Below are 21,110 nucleotides of genomic sequence, written 5' to 3'. Positions count from 1 at the left end.
ACGTGCATTCCACTGCAAGGGCCCGCTCTCCCCAGCAGTGGCCGAGGCGGGGACGCTGCCCTAACACAGAAGTCACATGCTCCCACAAAATATTTCCTTGTATCTCGAAAGAGTATTAGCTTCTTTAATCCAAAAAGGTAATGAGAGGCTTTTAAACTGATTAAATCAGCTTAGTTCATACACTGTCTTATGAACTAAATATTCAATTAAAACAATTTCCAAACCAAAATCTGACAAAATCCTCTCTTAGAGTCATTTGGGTGATAGGTCCTTAACTGAGGCAACTTAAATCCTTCTCACAGTTGGTATTTTCCACAGGGTCATAAAGAGTTGCACAAGGTCTCTGGGACAAAAATCTTACTTTGTGTATTAAGCCATGTTTCATGATCATAAACAACAGAAACTAGAAAACATTACTGGGAGCCTAACATTCCTATTTCTTTCATTTTATTTTTTACTTCACAGGCTACATACATGCAAAAGTTGAACACGTCATCACAATCCTTTAAATAAAGTTCAAAAATAAAAATACTTCAAAATCCATTTACTTATGGAAATATATATGACAATCATAATGAAGATAAGTCAATTATATCCTTTTTTCTAATCTATCAGAAAAATACTTATATTATAAAAAAAGAATTTAAATTCATGTCCAGAATACTTTTTTAAAAATCCTTGATGAATAATTTAAAAACAAGCTGGGTGTTAGTACAATGTTTAAAGAGACACGTTCTAGGCTTTTGAAAAATGGATCTGATAGCCTTATATCTCATTATGAAATCACTGAAGAAACTCAAGTTTAGAAACAAAGCATTTTCAAAAAAAAAATAAAAAACTATGATCACTGTTATTATGGTTGATGTGGTTAGTAACACAAGTGAAGGGCACAACTTTTATAAACAGATATTGTTTGAAGTCCTTTAAAATATTTGAATGGAGAATTTTATATACAAACACAGGTTAGAGGCTGAAAGGAGCCCCACCTCTCTCTGCTGGTCCGTACTGCAAGAGGAATTAAAAATCCTGGGTACGATGAAGTTCTGAGCGCACCGCCCTTTTGTGAAGTGTGTAAGCATGCCCAAGCTCCCCTGACACCAGAAAAAAGCCAGCGGGAGGCAGTGTCTTCAACTGGCCCTGCCTTTTTCAGGTAAAAGCGGTAAGAGGCGTGGGCAGAATGGAGAGAGGGAAACTGGAACATTCGGAGCGTTCCAGAGGGTGGTCATTTCCTTCTACTAAAACCAGTATTTATTTGGTAACATAATACAACATAGCTCAACAATTCCAAAAATTAGTATGTACAGAATGCATTCAGAGTTCAACTTTGTGAACGTTCACATTCATCTTGAAATGAGATTTAACTTGGGTTCCTACACGGAAAAGGCAGGGGGGAAAGCTGGCCAGGCTGGAGGATGATCGAGAATTGGAAACGACATACAATGTGAGCAGGAAAAGGGGGTCATTTAACAAAACATGTCTGCATTGATTTGGAAAGCCCCGAGTGGTACGCACATCCAAAATTCAGAAGCAGCTTAATTCAAACAATTAAAATATCACTTCCACTTTAAATAGGAAATTATAAGGTTTCCTATTGAGACAAACACCTTGCTACTACTCTAAGTCTTCTTTTTGCAAAGGCCAAATTGAAATTCTGGTTAGAAAATATTTCCACGGAGGGTCCAAAGATCTAGGGTTTGATTTATATCCTCATACTCAACTGTGATTATAGTTTTCATGTTTGGCAACCCAACTATTATTTTCCTTTCATCTCTTAAAAAAAAAAAACACTTCTTAAAAAGGAGAGAAAAAAAAAAGATGTGTGTGCTGTCAGTACAAAATCAGATTAAGTGTGGTTTTTCTTTTCCCTGGGACAGAAAAAACAATGCCCGTTGCAGAGTGTGTAGAAATGTGTCACAACAAATAATCAAAAGACAGGTTTCACCAAGCTAGTATTCCTCCGAGTACAGTGTGGTTTTCAAAAGCAGTATTGTCAAGATTATGCATATACTCGTTAACTAGGTACAGCAGAGCTACTTAAAGGGAAACCCATTTCTTGTGCCTCAATGAAAGAGGAGTATAGAAAACAATAATTAGACTGAATGAGGAATTTAAAAGGGCAAAAAAAAAAAAAAAGGGAGCGAAAAGAACAGAGAATTCAGAAAGCCAAAAAAACCAAAAAAACAAAAAAAACCACCAAGTAATGTGACGGCAGAAACCCACACGACCCCCCCAACCCCACCTGCCACTTTGAGTCCTAATTGCTCAAACTGCAAGGACAGAAACCCACTCTAAATTGACCAGCATCGGGCTTCGGCAAGTCTTCTCTTCACTCTCCCTCCTGTTAAGACCGTTTCCAAAACCAATCAGCAAAGGACAAAGAATTCTTTACAGAGTGCAATTAGTGTTTTCCACGTCCACCTTCAAAAGCATGGTGCTCTTCATGGGCTAAAGGACAGAAAAAAAACAAAAAAGAAAAAAAGGAAAGAAAACTTTAAGCAAAGGATGGGGCAACCCTCCTCTAAGGCATCTCATTCAGTTTCCCCAAACGTTGGCAAGAACTCAAATACCTTTTTGTGCCAGTAACTGTTAGCTAAGGCGTGCATTTCCTGAGAAACGTAATAATGAAAATTAAAACAAGGAATAAACAAGCAATGGGCACGCTGCCTGTTTCTGCTTGCTGTGCCGGAGAGGATGAGTAATCCGGACAGGCTGTTGGGGGGTGGGTGGGGGGGAGCCGGGCTGCGAGCAAATGCTGCCGCAGGGAAAACGTGCCCCACGGGGTGCATGGGGGGAGGGGCCTCGCAGACGGAGACAGGACCATTCACAGGCCTAGCTTTATAAAAATCAAAGAAACAAAAGGAAAACAAAAGGAAGAACAACACAAGGGTGGTAGCAGTTCTCTTATGTCCCCCGACCTGTAAACACCCTCTGTGGGAAGTGACATTTCATGAAACGGATGGGTCTTTTATTTTTCCCAATCATGATTTTTTTTTTCTTTCTTTTTTCCAGCCCTACTGCCTGGCTTGCAAAATGACTCATTACAACTAGGAACCCTAGAATAAAAAATGATGCTACCAAAAATATTTTCGAAAGACTTAAATTTTTATAAAGTGGAAGTGGGAACTGGGAGACCTGTGAAATGCATACTATTTCCTCCAAGGCAAAAGGCCAAGTTTGAAAATCCACTTCCAGGACTTGGTGAACCCTCATCACTGAGCAAGGGCAGATCCTCTTCTTCCAAGTGGGAAAGTCATTGTGACTTGGGTCTGATAAAGCCGAGGGCCACTCAGGATCCCCGTGCTCTGTCCTCCCCACCCCTCACTGGCAGTGAAGGACGTCCTAGGAAAGCACACATGGGCTGGACCATTTCACCGCCGAAGCCCCTCCCAAGTCTGTATTTTTAAGATGAACTAAATTCCTCAGACTAGTATGGGCGTGGTACGGGGTTGGGTGGGGGAACAAAACCATTTTCCATTCAGGGTCATCCTGGATGCTCACCCAAACTTGCTCTCCACCTAGATAAAACCCTGGGAGAAGCACAGTTTATGGCTCTCGAGGTTTCCTTGAGTTGACCAAAGGCCTAAGGGTGGCCAGTCATCCGAATTGACTGAATCGAACATTTCTCACATGTGGAGCTTTAACCAATATTTCACTTATTATATGTATATTTAAAAAAAATCTTTTAAAGAAAGATTTTTAGAGCCAACATCAAAGAACATCGTGGCCAGCTCTGCAATAAAAAACACGGTGTGGCTGGGTCAAGCGGGGAGCCACAGACCTCTTGGTGACGCTGGGCTCGCGACTCTTAATCAGGAGATGGGAACTGGCCACAGAGTTTTATCACTTCTAAGGGTGAGGAGACAGTTTGGGGTGGTCACTGTTGAGACAGCACGATTCTGCTGGGTTATAGAGATACCACAGAACATTCAGAATTGGGAGAAACAAGAGAAAGTCCTGTTGGTCTTGGTCAGCCCCGGTTGAAGGGGAATACAGAAACGTTCAAAGCCAGGAGTCAGCAAACTTTTTTTCTGGGAAAGGGCATAGAATAAATATCTTAGGCTTTGTGGGCCACAGGGTCTCCTCCCAACTCTTAACTTTGCCCTTGCAACATTAAAGCCGCCCAGAGGAAGTGCACCCAAATGGGCATCGCTGGGGGCCAACACACCTTATATATATGTATACACTGAAATTTGGATTTCATACAACGTACGTGTATTACAAAATGTAGTTTTTCTTGTGATTTTTTTTCTAACTGTTTAAAAATGTGAAAGCATTCTTAGCTGCAGCCCCTACAAAAACAGGTGGGAAGGGGGCAGATTTGTCTTGACAGTGTAGTTTGCCAACCTCTGCTCGAAACAATTCTCACATCAAAGACATTTGTCATTCAGCTGCTCTGAAGAACCTAACAGAATTTGTGGGGGAGGGGGGGTCCCTGTTCATTTAAGTTTCTCAGTCAAAAAACCAATCTGTATCCAACTCACAGAGAACTTAACAGCCGGATGCTCATAACCCCCCCACAGCCCCCCTCCCCGGCTGGAGGCCCTGCTCAAATTCGCCAGGGCTCCTTCTACAAGGGAAAATCTGCCGGGCCCCGCGGCTCCTGTACACCTGTGAATACTTACACCAGGATCTTACTAACGAGACAGAGGAATAGCGTGAGGTTGGTGATCTCTAACCTAGCTCTCCCAGAAATTGTATTCAGGCTGTGAATACAATTTCTGCCCAAACCTCATTTTCCCAAATCAATTCTGTAGCATATGGTGTATAACCCTACTGAGTAAAGGACTGCCTGCTTTAAGGAAAATAAAGAGAATTGCTTGTTTTTTCCAATTCCAATTTTTATTTGAATGATCTTTATTTAAGTGCTCATGTATGCCATTCAAACAAGGATTTCCACTGAGACCCCTGGCTAGTTCTGCCTTGCTCACAGAGGTCACAATGGCATCACACTTCAGGGTATCCATTCTGTGAGCTGCAACCTTCCCCTGTCTCACTTTGGTGCTTTTCTCCCCCCCTCCCCTATCCCGCATCACAACAAGGCAATGACTCATCCCTGCTTGCTCTTACCTGATTATTGCCACACCGCCCTAGAAACTAGCCCCACTGCTCTGTGGCCTAATTATCTCTGTGGCTGCCACTCTCCTATTATGCTGAGGCTGCTGGTAACCAACGTGTTACCCAGAAATTTTAATCAGAGAATTTTGAAGCAGAAGGGACCTTGGAGATCATTTAAGACCAACCTCCTCAATATTTAGACAAGAAAGTGAAACTATGAGAAACTATCACTTGCTCGAGGTCACACTGTTGAAATGGGACCAAAATCCAGAGCGAGTGCCTGACTTAAAGAGATTCCAAATTGCTTTTGTCCTCTTTGGAGTCAAATGTGGAGCTGGGGCAAAGGCGATCAACGACGTGTGAGCCCCGTTTGTAAACGGCGGTGAAACACACTTCCTGTCGGAGAGCTTCTGCTGGAGTTAGTCTCGTACAGCAGAAAAAAGTAAAAGACCCTCAGCGACCTTTCAATTAATACCTGGGCTGAAAATACAATGAGGGTTCCCAAAGGAATCAAAATTGCATCTACAGACGTGCAATTTTCGCACTGCATGACCAGTAAGCGACCTCCTCCGCAGTGCCACCTTCCTGTCTCTTTTATTTAAACTTTCATTTAAAATTCAGAAGCTAAGCACCTCCTGCATATCTGTAGTAGCAGATCAGTCCCACTGCTTAAAATCTCAATCACTGGGCCTGGGGCTTTATGACTCCTTAGAGGGAGGCCTTAGTTTTCATATCATACTAAGACGATCGCATAACAAAGTTTGATTTTTTTTTTCCTTCTCCTCTTTGGCAAGGGGTTTGGAAAGTGAAGCTATAATGGGGTGTTATTTCAGCAATTCTAAGATGCGCTCCTGACTCCCCACTGCACGTCTGGAGACCCCTGGACTCAAGAATGTGTCACAGTTTAATTAGGAGCGTTTTTATCTTTCTTTCTTAGAAATCCTAAAATAATACTTATCGTCAAGGGCATCTTAGATTCAATGAAATACCGCAGTTAAAAAAAATTTGGTTATTGACTCTTGGGATGGTTTGGGAAATAGGAAATCTATCACCTATGTGTAGGGCTGTCAGTCCTTTCCTGGAACTCATTGTGAAAACTGTAACCTGCAGTTTGATCTACCAAACGTTCATTTTATGGCACTAAGCTGCTTTCATTATGAAAAAGATGACTTTTTCACAAGAGCACACAAAAGCAATGAACATGAATCATGATGGAAACAATGGGTCCACACACCTATTCATACTGTTAACACTTCACCACTATGCGTGAGTTCTCTTCTGTGCCACAGTCATCCGTAATGAGGACGTATTAGCGTTTCAGTAGAACATTCAATCGTGCCTGTGCTCAGACCGAGTTCCTCCACAAATACAGATGTTATACGTTATAAACTCCTGTTTATGAAGGGATGATTGAAAATCTACCTGCCAGCTCATATAATAACATTTTTGTTATTGTTGCTTCAAATGGAAGGTAATCTTTTCTGAGAATGACAAATTTGAGATCGGGTTTAAATTTTCGCAATAACAAAAACAATATGCAGTCTCCCTTTCTGATCCGGGTGTTTAAGGTGACAATAAAAATATCATTTTAATTTCTGAGACTAAAACTTTTTTTCTTTTTTTTTAGAAACTTCAAAGTGCTTTACTGAATTATTTACTGGATGAGAGAATTTCAAGTGATTCTCCCTTCACCTCATTTGCAACACAGTTTCTGTCTTTAAAAGTATGATAGAATAAGTAGTAACTGGAAATGAAGCACTTACGTTTATAAAATACTGCTTTAAAAGATATGTGGGGCAGGAGTTCATAGATCTTTTCTAAAACGGTGGCTTCACCCACTAACGCGGCATTTACATTCCAGACTTGGACGACGTCCTCTCGGTCCCGAACACTGACGCTAACTCCTATTACTTCGTCATCTGAGGGGAAAAAAGAAATGAGTGACCATTTCAAAGCCGCCGGAGTAGGTTTCTAAGCACTTATCACTTTATCAGTCAGTTATGGAGAAGATGGTCAAAAGAACTTGGCCCAGAGAACTCGTCATAAATTCTATTTCTAAGGGGAATCGCAAGTAAGCAAAAGCAAAGAAGCGGGCAAAAGCTGCAGCGGTCACATTACATTTGTCTGGGGACTGAGATAAACACAGTGTCCCGGCCAAACAAACTTTCCAGATAAGTAATTTACCCTTTTTAAGATGTTCCCAAAGCTTTTGACTATTTCTCATTTCTGTGTTGATGAGACTTTTTCTAAAACACATTGCATAATGCTCGGCCCTCTGAAAGCCAAGTGAACTCAAGTGAACTTTTCCTCGATGCTTAACTATCTTTGTTAAGAACATAGCAAGTATTTCGCCTGACTTCCTGACAGTCATTCAGAGATCTTGGGGTGGTTAGTGGTTCGTGCCCCAAAACTGACTTGGGCCCTGGCTGCGTGCTCCGAGTTGCTCATCCTGCTTTTTGTGGTTTGCCTGTCTGCTCCTTTCCTATTAATCCTTCCTGCTCCTCTAGTGCCTCTCCCTAGCCATCCCCCTTCCGGTTCAAACTGTGGGCTAGAGAACCAATGACCACCTGTCAGCACTGTGTACAAAGAGTAAGTATGTTCTAAGTGTGGCTCTGCTATTGCAGTGCTTCAGCGAATGGGTGGAAAGCATTTATCTGTTGATTAATGTAGGTCTTCAAAAAAAAAAAAAACCCAAAAAACTAAACTAAATTCTAGATGTGCAGCTCCTCTGCAGATATTCGAGAATGGTGGCTGGGTAAGTAAGATTTTGCACTGTCCTAAGGAGCCACTTTGTGTATATTAATGTGCGGCAAAATGAGAGGAGTAAAGAGTTCCAGTTCCTGGCTTCCATGTTCGTGGCATAAGACTGAAACAGGGTCACCTCTCTGCACCCACACACTCAGCATCAATGAGCAAAAGGTGAAAAGTGAGTGTTACTGAAGTTTGGAAATTCTACTTTAGTTACTATGTTTTGCCGAATTTCCCTTATTTACTGTCAATCTGTACATCTCAATATTTACGCCATCAGTTCTTCCAATTGCCTGCTGGAGGGTAAGCGGGTCCAGCATTTAGATACAATTTAAATGAGGACATGTCCAACTTACTAAAGGAGTTCACCGTCAGTAAAATAATTCCTTTCTTTCTTCCATCCTCCCCTTCCCGCCTTCATTCCTTCTTTCCTTCTCTTCCTCCTTTCCTTTTTAAATAAATTCAATTCTGGTTAAATGTGTATGACTTGATCACTAAATAACTCCATGTGTAGAAACATTTGAAAGCAGGCAGAATTCAGTCTCCGGCATCAGAACTTAGGTCGGTGGCCACCTTTGAGGGAAGGGAGGGTGAGGCGGGATTCTCGGGGGCTGGTAATGTTCTGTTCCTTCATCTGGATGCCAATTATAGGGCTCTGTTCACTTTGGGAATATTTATCAAGCTATATACATTGGCCCATTTGCGTCCTTTGCTGTATACATGTCACATTTAAACAAAAATTTCCCCCAAATATAAATAGTATCTGATCATGGCCATCCAGAGAAACTTATTTTTCCATCAAGAAATCTGTCTTATGTACAGCTTTCTGATTTTTTAATTGACCTTCAAAACATACTTTCTAGGGCTCAATGTTAAATTTCATGTGAACATAAAATCAAGTAAAGAGGGAAGCTTTGGGGTTTACCACTTTCAAGAAGAGTCGTCAAGACACTAGCGTGGCCTTTTAGGGAAAGATGGGCATTTTCCAGTCTCTTGGTTTTGCCCATGTCTACGTTCTTGGTCAGAGGGCACCGTAACTGATGGGTGCTGAAGATGCTAAACTGTCAATATTTCAGTTTGGCTTGGATTTTGGTACTCAAGGTGTAGCCTCCTAGCACAGCACATGCAGAAACAGCATGGTAAAAAGGCTGCAGCTCGTGTTTAAAGGAAGATCCAACCACAAACACGTAACATTCATAAGGGGAAAGAACCAGCAAAAGCCTGATCGGTTTAGGGTACTGGCAGCAGACGAGGTGAGAGCTCGGAGGAGCCGCTGTTTAAAGATGGGGGAAGTGAGGACCAGAGAGGTTGGCTGAAATGGTGCAGGTGCGAGAGCTAGGTTAATGGAAGAGCTAACGGTTAATAGTTAATGGCGCTCTCATTCCGAAGTCAACCCCAGAACAATAGGTCTTCTTTACTCAACCCTGGCTGTTTATTACGACTTAGGCTATTTTCCCAGGTTCTGGTTCTGGAAGCAGGAATAATTCATACAGAAAACTTCCTCCCCCAGGGATTCCTGTGTTTATAATTATACCGAAGACGTATTTTTGACTACATATTGTAAAGTTGCTAACTACTCCCTATGAAAACGGAAGGAATCTATACTTTTAAGACAGTTTCATCGTAACCCGGGTTTTGTCTTAAGTGAATAAAAAGAGGTGTCAGAATTAAGAAAAACAGGTGGGAGGGTATAGCTTAATGGTAGAGTGCAGGCCTAGCATGCACAAGGGCCTCGGTTCAATTCCCAGCACCTCCACTAGAAAAATAAATAAATAAATAAAGCCCCCCCCCCAAAAAAAATTAAAAAAAAAAAAGGAATTAAGAAAAACAAAAATAGAACTACTAGAACTGTTAGTGAGATAATTCTGAAACCTGCCGTGGCACTGGCTAGGCCTACAGGGGTTCGCCAAGGTAGCGCCATCTAAGAAGTGCGAGAGCAAATCAATCAATACCAATTAGTTAAAAAAAAAAAAAACTGTAACAGAAAGCTGAACAGAAAAAATGTTATTCTCAATGTTACCTCAGAAGCATCCAGAAGGAACTATCCCAACAGGAAACAGAACTTTAAACTAGAAATTCAGTTTTCCTCTTTGAGTGGCTTCATAACAGAAAAACAAAGCAAAATAAAACTGGGGTAGGGGATATTACAAGGTACAAACGATTAGGTGTAAAATATGCTCGGGGGATACAGTGAATACTGTGTGATGACTATGGATGTGGCACCGCCTTTGAAAACTGAATCGCTGTGCTGTGTACATGTAACTTACGTGGTTTTGTGCATCAACTATACTTTAACTAAAAAAACAAAACCAAGCAAAATAAAAACGCACTCACAGGGCTCTCAGAAATTCACGCAGTATTTGAAAATGGTCTTCAAAGCAAAGTCCTGAAGGCTTTACCTTTTAGCCTCGTTGTGGGATCACAGGTGATAATGGTGATTCCCCCTCACCTCCCCTTTATCACGGTCTGACTAGAAGGGACAGGAAGAAGGGGCAAGGATGAGAGGGACAAAAGGGATGGTGCTACCTAACGACAAACTTCACTCGACCACAAAGGCACTTGCCCCTTCTGGAAGAACTGAAACGGATAAAAGAAATCTACCCCAAATTGTGTTAAGAGCCCATTTATCTTTGGAATGAATATAATGTATGTCAATTATATTTCAATTAAAAAAAATTCTTTTCCTGCCCATTTATTTTAGACAGATAGTCATGGATACTATTAAGATGAGCTATAAGTGGTAAAAATACAGAAGCACATACACGTGTGTATAACGTACACACATGTAAGTATACATATGCACATATACATAAAACTCTAAATGCCACGATCCCATGAGAAAATCTAAGGAACTTCACAGGTACAAAATGAACAACTTCAAAATACATAAAAAGTCAAACCACAAAAGCATCAAGCACCAGCCAAGCGCGCGGCAGTGGGGGGGACCAGGGCTGTGGGCTTCATTACCTGCGGCCGCACAGTCTGTGAACTGCTCCCCGATAGTCGCTAACAACAACTCCTTCCAAACTGTGGACTGGTGTGGGAAAAGAATAACAAACAAACAAACAAAAAACAAAGAAAAAAACATTTATTTTTAAACAATTAACTTTAGGAGCTACACAAGTCACAGTTTCTTTAACATCACATGCCCTTCCGTGCCCTTATCTGGAGCCCGCAGACCTCTTTAAATCACAGGTGTAAACACTCACATGGTGGCACCTACTGTGTTTTAACTTTACACAGATAGACAAAAGGGATCCCAAGTCACAAACCCCGTGTCCGCACAACTCGGTGTCCAAAGTCACAAAGTTCATTGGGACACCTCTAAAGGTCAGAAGAAAGGGGGGAAAATACATTCAAATGACTTTCAGCTTTCCAGTATCTTTACCTCTGGCTGATTCAGAATGCATCACCTGGTTGTAAGTGAAGGTGATTAGTAAAATCCTTCTCTTTAAAACTCTTCCCTGTTTTTTTGTGCAGTTTATAAGGTACTTCCAAGGTTACCCAAGTGAAGAACATTTAAGGACATTTCTGGTTTATCTAACACCAGAGACTTGCAAGTTTCCATTCACTTGAAGGCATCCTGTTTCTGCTAAATGACTGAACTTGTGTGTGTGTGTGTATATGTGTGTGTGTGTGTCTCTATTTCCCTGAAGATCAGCGCATGTTCTGCTCCATCTCCTCCCAGGGAGAAACTCTGGCGTCTCATCTACTGAGGTCATCCAATCAGCAGCCAGCATCCATGCACAGGTAACTGGAGGCCCACAAGTTCTTCCAGCTACTCCTCCTCAAAAACTTCTGGGTCCCATTTCTCTTCCTTATTGTGGTCCACAGGCTCTGAGCTTTGCCAGCACTGGGTTTGAATCCTGACAGCCAGCTGGGTCTCCGTGAGCCAGGTGGGATATCAGTCTCTGAGCATCAGTCTCCTTTGGTGAATAGGGACTAATAATAGGACTGACCTCCCAGGGTTGCTGTGACCATGAAATTAGTCCACAAATGCGCTGGAAGGGCTCAGCATTGTGACTGCAACAACAGGACTCGCGAGTTCGGATCCATTCCATTGCATGAATAGCTGTGGGCCAGCTCTGGACCAGGTGCCCAGTATACATTAACCAGATTATGAGTGTGTACTATCATGTTCTAATGAGCTGAAAGCAGCCTAGCTGAATGTTTAACCAAGACAACAGCAGTGAGCCATTGTGACCTTTACTCTCAAGGAGGGTTGTCTTTTCTCTCTCCTAGAGCCTCCATTCTGGTCCACTTGTCTCCCATCTAGATACTGCCCCTTCCGTTTTCTGTCTGTCACAACTGTTGTCTCTTGTGCTGTGAGTGGTGAAGATGATGCTGCGGGGGGGTGGGCGGGGATGGAACGTTCCCTCTCCCGTGTGAATTGAGACCGGGTGACAATTAACACTGGACTGAGCTGCCTGGGATGAGGACACTGCTACAGACACGAAAGCGTTACCATTTGTGACTCAATGTGGTCAAGAGAGCTGACGAGGAGGGTGAGGACAAAAGTGTCTTTCAGATACCCTTCACCCAATGTTGACATCATGATTGTTTCTACTTGAATTCAAGGTCTAGTGTGAGTAAATAGAGAACACAACAAGGAAAACGTGTTCTTACTGAAATTAAAAACCACTTTCTCTCTTTCTGGGGTGGGCAGGAAGAGTTCACCAACCTTGCCCCGTTCGTGAATTGCTCCCCTGACATTTCTTCAATTACATATGTCAAATAATAGGAAACCCTGTAGCTACGCATCTTAATGAGAGTTTGCATCTTTAACAAACAAACGGGGTCATAGCTTCAGATTTGTGCTTCTAGAGAAAAGGGGCCAGGTCATGCCTATGGGTCTGTGGAGACGTTTCAATGCTTTGAGCTTATCCACATGAAAGAAACCACGAAAAAGGTGAGTAGCATCTGCCCTTTCATCCATTTTCAAAGATGCTTTGGGTTTCCCAAGGCTTAAGAATAGATGTGAAGGTTCCTTTTCAGCCAGTACAGTGAATCAGAGTCCACTCCTGGGAAACCCAGGTTTCTGGGGTTGGACCACAGCCCATGGGCACCACGCAGGCCGTCCCACCAACCCGGTTCTCATCAGCCCCAGAGGGAGACTGGGCACAGCCCTGTGGTGAAACCCCAAAGAACTGCGAGATGCAAGGCCTCCCACGCATGCCCACCCTGTGTGCCAGGGTCGTCCTCAGAAGTGCCCGTTCCCGCGGTGGGGAGAGGAGGAGCCTTTGCTGGGAAGGCTCCTGCCTCTCACTATGTAAACCAGCTTCCACGTGCTAATTACGCCTGGGGCGGAAATGACGGCCACAATCAGCTTTTCTGCAAACTTTACGAGCACGCAGCCGTCCCGACTACATGATGCAGTCACACGATTACAACCATTTCTATAGAGAATCACAACATATTTTCAAGGTGACCGTGGAAGGCAGAAAACCACCATGGGCAGAACAGAACTTCGTACCCCTGGTCCTGCTCTGAGTCTAGCGGGCAGGCTGTCTAAAACGCACAAGCGGTTCATCACATGCAGCCAGCTGCAACCCCAAACTTAGCTTCCAGGAAAGGGTCAGAACAAACCTACCGTGCTGTCCTTGGGGACTTTCATCTTCCACACGCCACCCTTTGCATTGCTCTCCTCTTCCCTGGATCAAAGACCAACGTTCAGAGTTACTCTCATGGGTTAAGTAGTTCCACATACATCCAGTTTAACGATGAGGTGACGTTAAAAACAAACAAAAAAACCACCATGGAGCATTCTTCAATAAACTCTCCTCCATTTGCTTTAATGGAAGCAGACGCAGATGAAAGAAAAAGGAAGGGGGTGGAGATAGGAAGGGAAGAAAGTGGCATTTGTGGCCACAAGGGCAGGGAAGGAGATGGGACACCAAGTTCTCGTCCTCAAGGAGGTGGTGATGAGAGGTGCCCTAGACTATCTGGGGATGGACAGACGAACTCAAGTGCTTCATGTGTGTGAAGGCCTTTACATTCTGATGTCATGTTCATGACACCGTCTCATCTGATTCTCATGTCAACCTTGTGTCCTATCCTAATAGGACACCCGCTGTTCCCCTGTTTAGGAACTGCCCCCTCTTCTGGCAAAAGCACCCTGATTTCCCTTTAAGGAGCTACTTGTCCCCTACTCTCATGTCAGACCCTCTTCGATATGGTTGATTCCTTATCCGAGCTTTAAAGATGGGCTTATGACCCAGGTTTGCCTTTTGAGAACACTGCCTCCTTCAAGTCTTTGCGATTGGCCAGGGATGGAAAGCTGGCCCACAGGGGACCAATGAGAGGCCGCCCTGGCATTTCACTGGGGCTGGTGAATGCCGACATGGATAGACTTGGAGGGTGTTAAGACTGGAGCTTATGAAGTGGCAGAGCTGCCTGAAAACTAAACCAATGGAGAGGAAAGCAAAGCAAATCTGATGGACAGGGTCAGCTTCCTAATAACAACGGAGCATCTAGATCTGCCAGAAATCAGCCCTCCCAGTAGCCTGCTCAGCTACAGGAGCCAAAAACTTCCATTTCTTGGCTCAGCTTCGGTTTCTGTCATTTGCTACTAAAGAGCTATTAGTAAGTAAACAGCTTAGAATAGTCGAGGGGCATGATACAAGGATTTACTACTAACTGAGACTCCAGCCTAGGCAAACTGGCTTATGGTCCACCACCCTCAACACTACACCAAACTATTAAAGAAAAAGACACCTTCCCCTCGACCCTGGGCCATGATCAGTATCCTACACTTTCCGTGTGGTCCACGTGAGATAACGTCTGAGGAGACAGGATCTGTGTTCAACCGGACAATAGGTGTGGGAACCAGATCTGTTCCTTTATCCAGCCTATTAGCTTTTTCACCCCGCTGTCCAGGTCATGACTGAACAAACGAAAGAACAAGTCCAAATGATGCCACACCCCATACAAAGACCTGCATCGCACTGTCCGTGAGCTAACGATGAGCCGTTTATGGGGAGACTGCAATGGGGCATTCAGTGCCGGGGTGCTGGGACAGCGGCTCATTGTCTCAGGGGCTTACTTCAAAATTAAGTCATAGCTAAACTAAAATGACTTTCCAACAACACTGGGAAAAAACCACTCTGGCATTCCCTTTTGGCATGAAGTAAGTCTTTTATTAAATTCACAACCATTTCCCTCCCACCTTCACCTCACATTACACGGGAGACACTTACCAAAGTGGTCGCCTCTCTCCTCTCATTAAATGGTAACTACATCTCAAAGGCAGGCTAGTCACAGGAGGGATATTATTGTACACACTCCAGAATATCTTTAAAAGAAAAACACTTTGTTTAATATACCAGTACTGACTTATTCAGCCACTAGATTATAAAATTAATGCATTAACGAAAACAAAATGAGATTCTCATTAGATTTTTCTCAGTAGTCTAATTTTCTGCTAGAACGTGTAACATAAAAGAATGTTCCTTTCTGGAGTCGGGCCAAGCTGTATGCTTCAGGAAGCTATGGTTATCAAGCGAACATTCCTATGCAGTGTGTCTCCACGTAAAACTGGGTAAGGATCCTGCTAATGATCTTTCTGGCAGGTAGACGGCACCTACTGAAGCCTGCAGAGCTGAATACATGTACTGAACCAGATTTCCTTACCACACAGACTCTGTCTTCTACCTAAGCCAAGGAGTCTGCTACACTTTGGATCAGAGGGTGGGGTAGAGAGAAGGCAGAGAGAGTTCAACCACCTTGTGTGTTCTGTCCTCCTCCCCCTCTTCCAGAAGGAGAAGGGAAGAGCTCAGTTGCCCAAGATACAGGGCATCATGGACCCCACGTTTGTGTCCTCCCCAAACTCACATATGAAACCTGAGCCCCCAGTGGGATGGTATTGGGAGGTGGGGTCTTTGGGAGATAATTAGGCCTTAAGAATGGAACCCAAGGTGGGATCTGTATCCCAATAAGGAAGGGATGGAGTCAGCCTCTCTCTCCACCCTGTGGGGCTACAACGAGAAGCTGCCTGCCTGTCTGTAAATCCAGGAAGAGGGCCTTTATCAGGACCTGCCCGTGCCAGCACCCTGGTCTCGGGACTTCCAGCCTCCAGAACTATGAGAAATCAATGTTTGTTGTTTAAGACCCCTGCTCTACGGTATCCTGTTATAGTAGCTGGAACTAAGACACAGAGTGGCTGGTAGACAGAAACATTACATAAAAATAAACAACAACAACAACAAAAACAAATGTAACAGCAGGAGTAACAGTAGCAGGAGAACTTTACAGGTTTATGTAATTCATCCTAATGACAGTATCACCGGGAGGTACAATTACTACCCCTGTTTTACAGATAAGGAAACTGAGGCACAGAGTAATCAATCTGCCCAAACATCCCTGTTTGGTATGACCATCAGGATTAGGACAAGGATTACGTTTCCGAAGAAGAAAACTCTCCCCAGTTTATACAGAATGGGCCCTAGAATCACTAACTCTATGCAGAGAATTACTACACAAATGAGAAATGTTCTGCATGGTGAGGTAAGTCAAGGGTGATCGTCTGGATCTCCTAGTGGATCTGAGACCAGAGCAAGAAATGAAACAATTAGAAAAGGGAATCCTAGGGCACCGTGAACAAAGAAGCATAGGTGGGACGAAATGTTACGTGTTAAACGATAACCCTTACAGAGTTGTCTGAGCCCACGTTGTGTAAAATGAAAGCCAAATGAATTGCAAGGGCAGGAACAATGAATGAGAAGATAAAACTGAAGGCAAAAACCACCTGACAACAGATTTTTTAAGAATATCTTGGGTCCCTTATACTAAAATGGTGCTCATGTAGGGAGTAGCTAAAAATGGATTTGCAGTAAGAGTAGATCCTGAAACAGACATCTGTCTTTGGAGAGATACCTACCTTACAAGTGGTCTGCTCTCAGTGCAAATAAGATTATTCCACTATTTCAGTTTTAGTCTGTGGTGTGAGTGTGGACACGTAGAGCTGGAATTTGAAGCTAGGCAGGTGGATTCCAAACCCTTGTGTTCTTAACCACTAAGCTGTTTCCTCTGAAGATACTACTACATGTTCTAGGCATAGCTTTCTTCAATCCTAGAAGCCATGGAACAGGCCGTGAGGCCACAGAATGAGGGACACCTGTTGAAGAGGTCCCACCAGCAAGCGCCCTTAATCACACTGACTCTGTCAGTAAATTGGCTCTAGCCTGGGACTTCTGCGAAGATGTGGCCATCACCTGGGCAGAATCCATAGACAAAATTATGCTAAAATAAAAATCCCTGCTTCCACCAAGAGGACTCTGGCGTTCGCAAATGTCAAGTCTCCTGAGAGGCATCCCAGAACAGAGGACCTGCCCTCACACCCCTGCCAAAGTTCCTGATTCCTAATTTTTCACCCAGTGTTTGAAGCATCTTGGGAAAAAAACCAGCAAAAATCTTCTCCCGTTTCAAAGGTAGGTAAGAAAAACACATTAAGGATCATACTACGGTGTATAGTTTTAGAAGCTTCTCTTGAAAACAAAAACAGACAGTTGATTTTGTGAGTCCTGGAAAGTCTGGTAGGAGGAGATGACAGCCCAAGAAGAGCTGGTGACAGCCTGCACTCTGATTTAATGGACTTTATTAAAGCCCATGCTTGCAGGTTTGTGAATGAATATAAAACGAGAGTGGAATATGTGGTGAGCTCATTGAAAAGAGAGAGCCCTGTAAAAGTCGGTGGCACTAAGTCGATCCGTTTCCTTGTTGTAAACCTCATACAACGTGCGGGATGCTTGTCAAGCATGAATGATGGTGAAACAGCTCAAGGAGGGAGCTATCACACAGCCCCTTAGAACTTCTTCCTCCCCTGGGGAAGGGAAAGGGCTGTTTCACTGGAAGAATGCTAGTTCCTGCTCATGGACTCTGTAACACACTTTTATTTTAGTTGATGAATCTCAATTTTACTATAAATAGAACCTTGCAAATAGATTTCAAAAGCCCTTAGACTTAAAATTAATTCTAAATGGTCTGCAAACAGGAGACTGCAGTAAAAGTAAGCACAATGTGTATTAATAATGATGAAGTGTTTTTTTCATAAGCCTTAATGATAACCCGAAGAGAGGGAGATACGTCGGGCAGCGTTCATTCAGTCCACAGATGTGGGCACTAGTGAGGGGCGGGCCACGGGGATGAGTCCTCGGTGTGGTTAAATTCACCAGACAACGGTGACCACTGGATAAATCCCCAGTCTACCTGTTCTGACTGAAGCGATTATGCTCCCCCTCAGTCTTTTGCCAAACAGATCATCAATCATGACCAGGAAAACTGGCAAATTTCCTCCTCAATTTTCTACTGAATGTTTTGAAGAAGGAAAAGAGAGAATATTCTTGAAAGTACTTGAGAAGAAAAAAAAAAATGCCATGTGGTGACAGACAACGCGGTGTAAAACGAAGAAAAACATCCAGCAAATATACCTTCAACCACCCCTCACCTCCCCCCCAACAACCTCAATCCAGGATTTCTTCCCAGGATCCTAGCACATGAATCACTGAAAGTATCTTTGAAATTTTAAACAAACATTTTTCTTCATCAGGTATTTGTAATTGGCTGGGAATTGCTCCTTACCAACTGAAATAACTGTATTTATGGGAAGGGCAGACAGAGCCCAGAAGAAAGAAGGCAACTAAAGAAATTAATGGATGTTTTTGATTCACAGCAGACACATCAGGATGAAGGCAAAAACCTCTGACTTCGAGAGCTGGGTACTTGAGAGAGAAATGGGGTTTTCTTTGAAATCCAGAAGGGCTTGACTTAAAGTGAGAACCAAAGGTTGGAGGATTGGGTGTAGACAAGACAGAAGGCTAGGATGTTAGGGCAATTCCCCACCACGCAGGAAGTCTATGAATGAAAAATAGAGACCGAGATGGGGAGCTAAGTGGGATTCACCCACTGAGAGAAGAGAAAAGTCTGGGGAAACAGAGCAGAACAGTGTATACTCAGCTCCCTGGGTACAGCCCACAGGTATACGTTTCTTGGTTGATGTTACTATTTTCAAGGGCACAGGGCCACTTTGATGAAAACCCAAAGACATAGTTGGACTCAGAAGCTTATACACCATTTTAGTAAAGGTTGGTGAATTGTGGAGAGTGACCAGACAAAGGAAAGGGGGTTTGGGGCCCTTGGAAAGTGACCAAGAAATATATGGTACATAATGGTTGTTTAATAGGTTATGCAGACTTCAGTGGTAAAAAACAAAGGGGGGGGGATACTTTCATGTATGTAAACTTATGTCACCTTTAAAAGGGAAAATTTATGCCCTGATTTCAGGCAGATAGAAGGAGGGCAGAGAGCTTCTCCAGGGTCTGCTGTTTCTCAATTGCCTTTATTTATTTTTTTTTATTTTTAAAAATTGAGGTATAATCAGTTTACAATGTTGTGTCAATTTCTGGTGTACAGCACAACTGCCTTTAGTTCAAAATAATTCTTATGATAAAGTGGCATTTTGGGGGTGGCATATTCTGATCCCCTTTGCGAGACCAAGTTTTCCATCTGGAGTGACTAAATTACTTTCACTTTGCAAGATTAACTCTCCCCCATCCGTCAACCCCCACCTGCACAACTGGCTTGTGACTATAAATGCTGACCCTATCATACACACTTATGAATAAATGACGTGGTAGTAATTAAAGAATCCTGTTACTCTGATATTAAGTCTGCGCTAGACAGAACTACGGAGCAAACCTGGCGGCACAGCCTTCCTTCTCTCTTTCCAGTATGGGGTTTCTCTCTTTCTTCCCTCCACCAGTTCCCTGCACCCTAGTGGTCTGCTCCAGGCCGTTCTGTTGCTGGATGGCCCCTGCTGTGGGCTGTGCCCCTCCAGGGCAGTGAGGACTCTCAGTCAACCTTGCCATCACTCTCCACTATCAATACTGACCTACCAAACCTCTCCTCCCGAAAGGGACAGCCCTCCTCTCCCAGCGATTCGGAAAGCAACCTGCTGTCTGACCTTAATGACACTCACAACAACTCCACGACTTTCTGATAAGGGGTAACGCCTTGATTATCACTGGCCATACACAGGCACAGAAGGAACATTCTATTCATTTTAAGAGACTGTGTATATATGTATGTATGTGTGTGTATACATACACATACACACACACACACACACACACATGAAGACCTTCCATTTGGGAAAAATGATGCTGGATATCCACTTACAGAAGAACTATGAAGTTACTGATTTTTGTAAATTTAAGTAAAAAGCTGGTCAATTTACGGGACATACTGGGTAGGACACAGAATAAGTGGGACACAGTGCGGCCAAATCCTGAAGGTGGTAACCGAGGGGGGTTAGAATGTCATAAAGGAGCAAGTTTTCAGGGGTGGAATTTTGGTCTCATGGGAACAAGGGAGGCCTCCCTGCAAGTCGCATATGGCCGGTAGCTCTTCTTTCTCCCACAGGTAAACTCAGGCTTGTTCGGAAGCTGTGTTCTATGCTCTATTCTGCACTGCATCCATTCAGGACATAAAAACACAGGAGAAATGTGGAAAATGTGCAAATGTTTACAAAAGAGTAAAATGAATCAATAAACGTCTGGAAAACATATCTAGATGAAAAATGGAATTTTCCAAGAAAGGCAAGAAAGTAGGAAGGAAATCAAACTCCAAGCAGAGAGCATTATTGTTGGCTGTGATGAGAGTGTCCTCAGCAGGGGTCACCGGGCCCCTCCACTCCTCAGTCAGGGCGGAGTAGAGAGCCAGAGGACTGACCTAGAAGAGGAGGGAGCTCCGGGCCCAGAGACACGGCATGACTGGCTGTTTGCACTGGGTGTTTTGGGCCACTTACTCCCAGCCTCATCTCTCCAGGTAATGCGAGGATAACAATTCCTCCCCCACCCCATCGACATCTCTGATGTGCTGAGAGCCTCAAAGCACAAGACACACTATGTCCTCACAGAAAGCAATCACTAATAATGCAGGATACTCACACTTCACGTCAACATGCGAGGGAAAAAGACACGATGAGGGATGTAGGTTTTTAGTGCTGACAGAGTGAGAGTTCAAGAATCAACATATAACCACAGAATAAAAAGACAGTGGGGCAAAAGCATGTCCTCAAATGACTTCAAAATCAGCACCCAGGCTAGTTCTTACATACTGAGGACGATTCACAGGTATTAAGGACGCTCAGGCTGGACTCCCCCAAGTTACTGACAAGTTACACATGCTTTCACAAGTAGACGTGTTAGCAGCGGTATATTCCAGGGAATAACTGCTTGAAATAAATAATCTGGAAGTAGCGGCACAGAGTTTTCGGATTTAAACCACGGCTGAGGAGAGAACAAAATGATGTT

At 43.4% G+C, this 21,110-nt stretch overlaps 1 protein-coding gene across 1 annotated transcript in view; it reads right to left on the bottom strand.

Moving 5' to 3' along the window:
* Positions 1–417: 417 nt before the first annotated feature.
* EIF4E3 (eukaryotic translation initiation factor 4E family member 3) overlaps positions 418–21,110 on the bottom strand; it is a 37,497-nt gene continuing 16,804 nt past the window's right edge. The window contains 5 exon segments of the mRNA XM_032458011.1: positions 418–2,445; positions 6,819–6,974; positions 10,771–10,837; positions 13,394–13,454; positions 15,000–15,094. Coding sequence (XP_032313902.1) covers positions 2,399–2,445; positions 6,819–6,974; positions 10,771–10,837; positions 13,394–13,454; positions 15,000–15,094 — 426 coding nt within the window. The 3' untranslated portion in view covers positions 418–2,398.

This window comes from Camelus ferus, chromosome 17 (assembly GCF_009834535.1).
Source record: "Camelus ferus isolate YT-003-E chromosome 17, BCGSAC_Cfer_1.0, whole genome shotgun sequence".
Taxonomy (NCBI): Eukaryota; Metazoa; Chordata; class Mammalia; order Artiodactyla; family Camelidae; genus Camelus; species Camelus ferus.
Note: the sequence above shows the minus strand (reverse complement) of the source record. Positions and strands in the feature narration are given on the sequence as shown.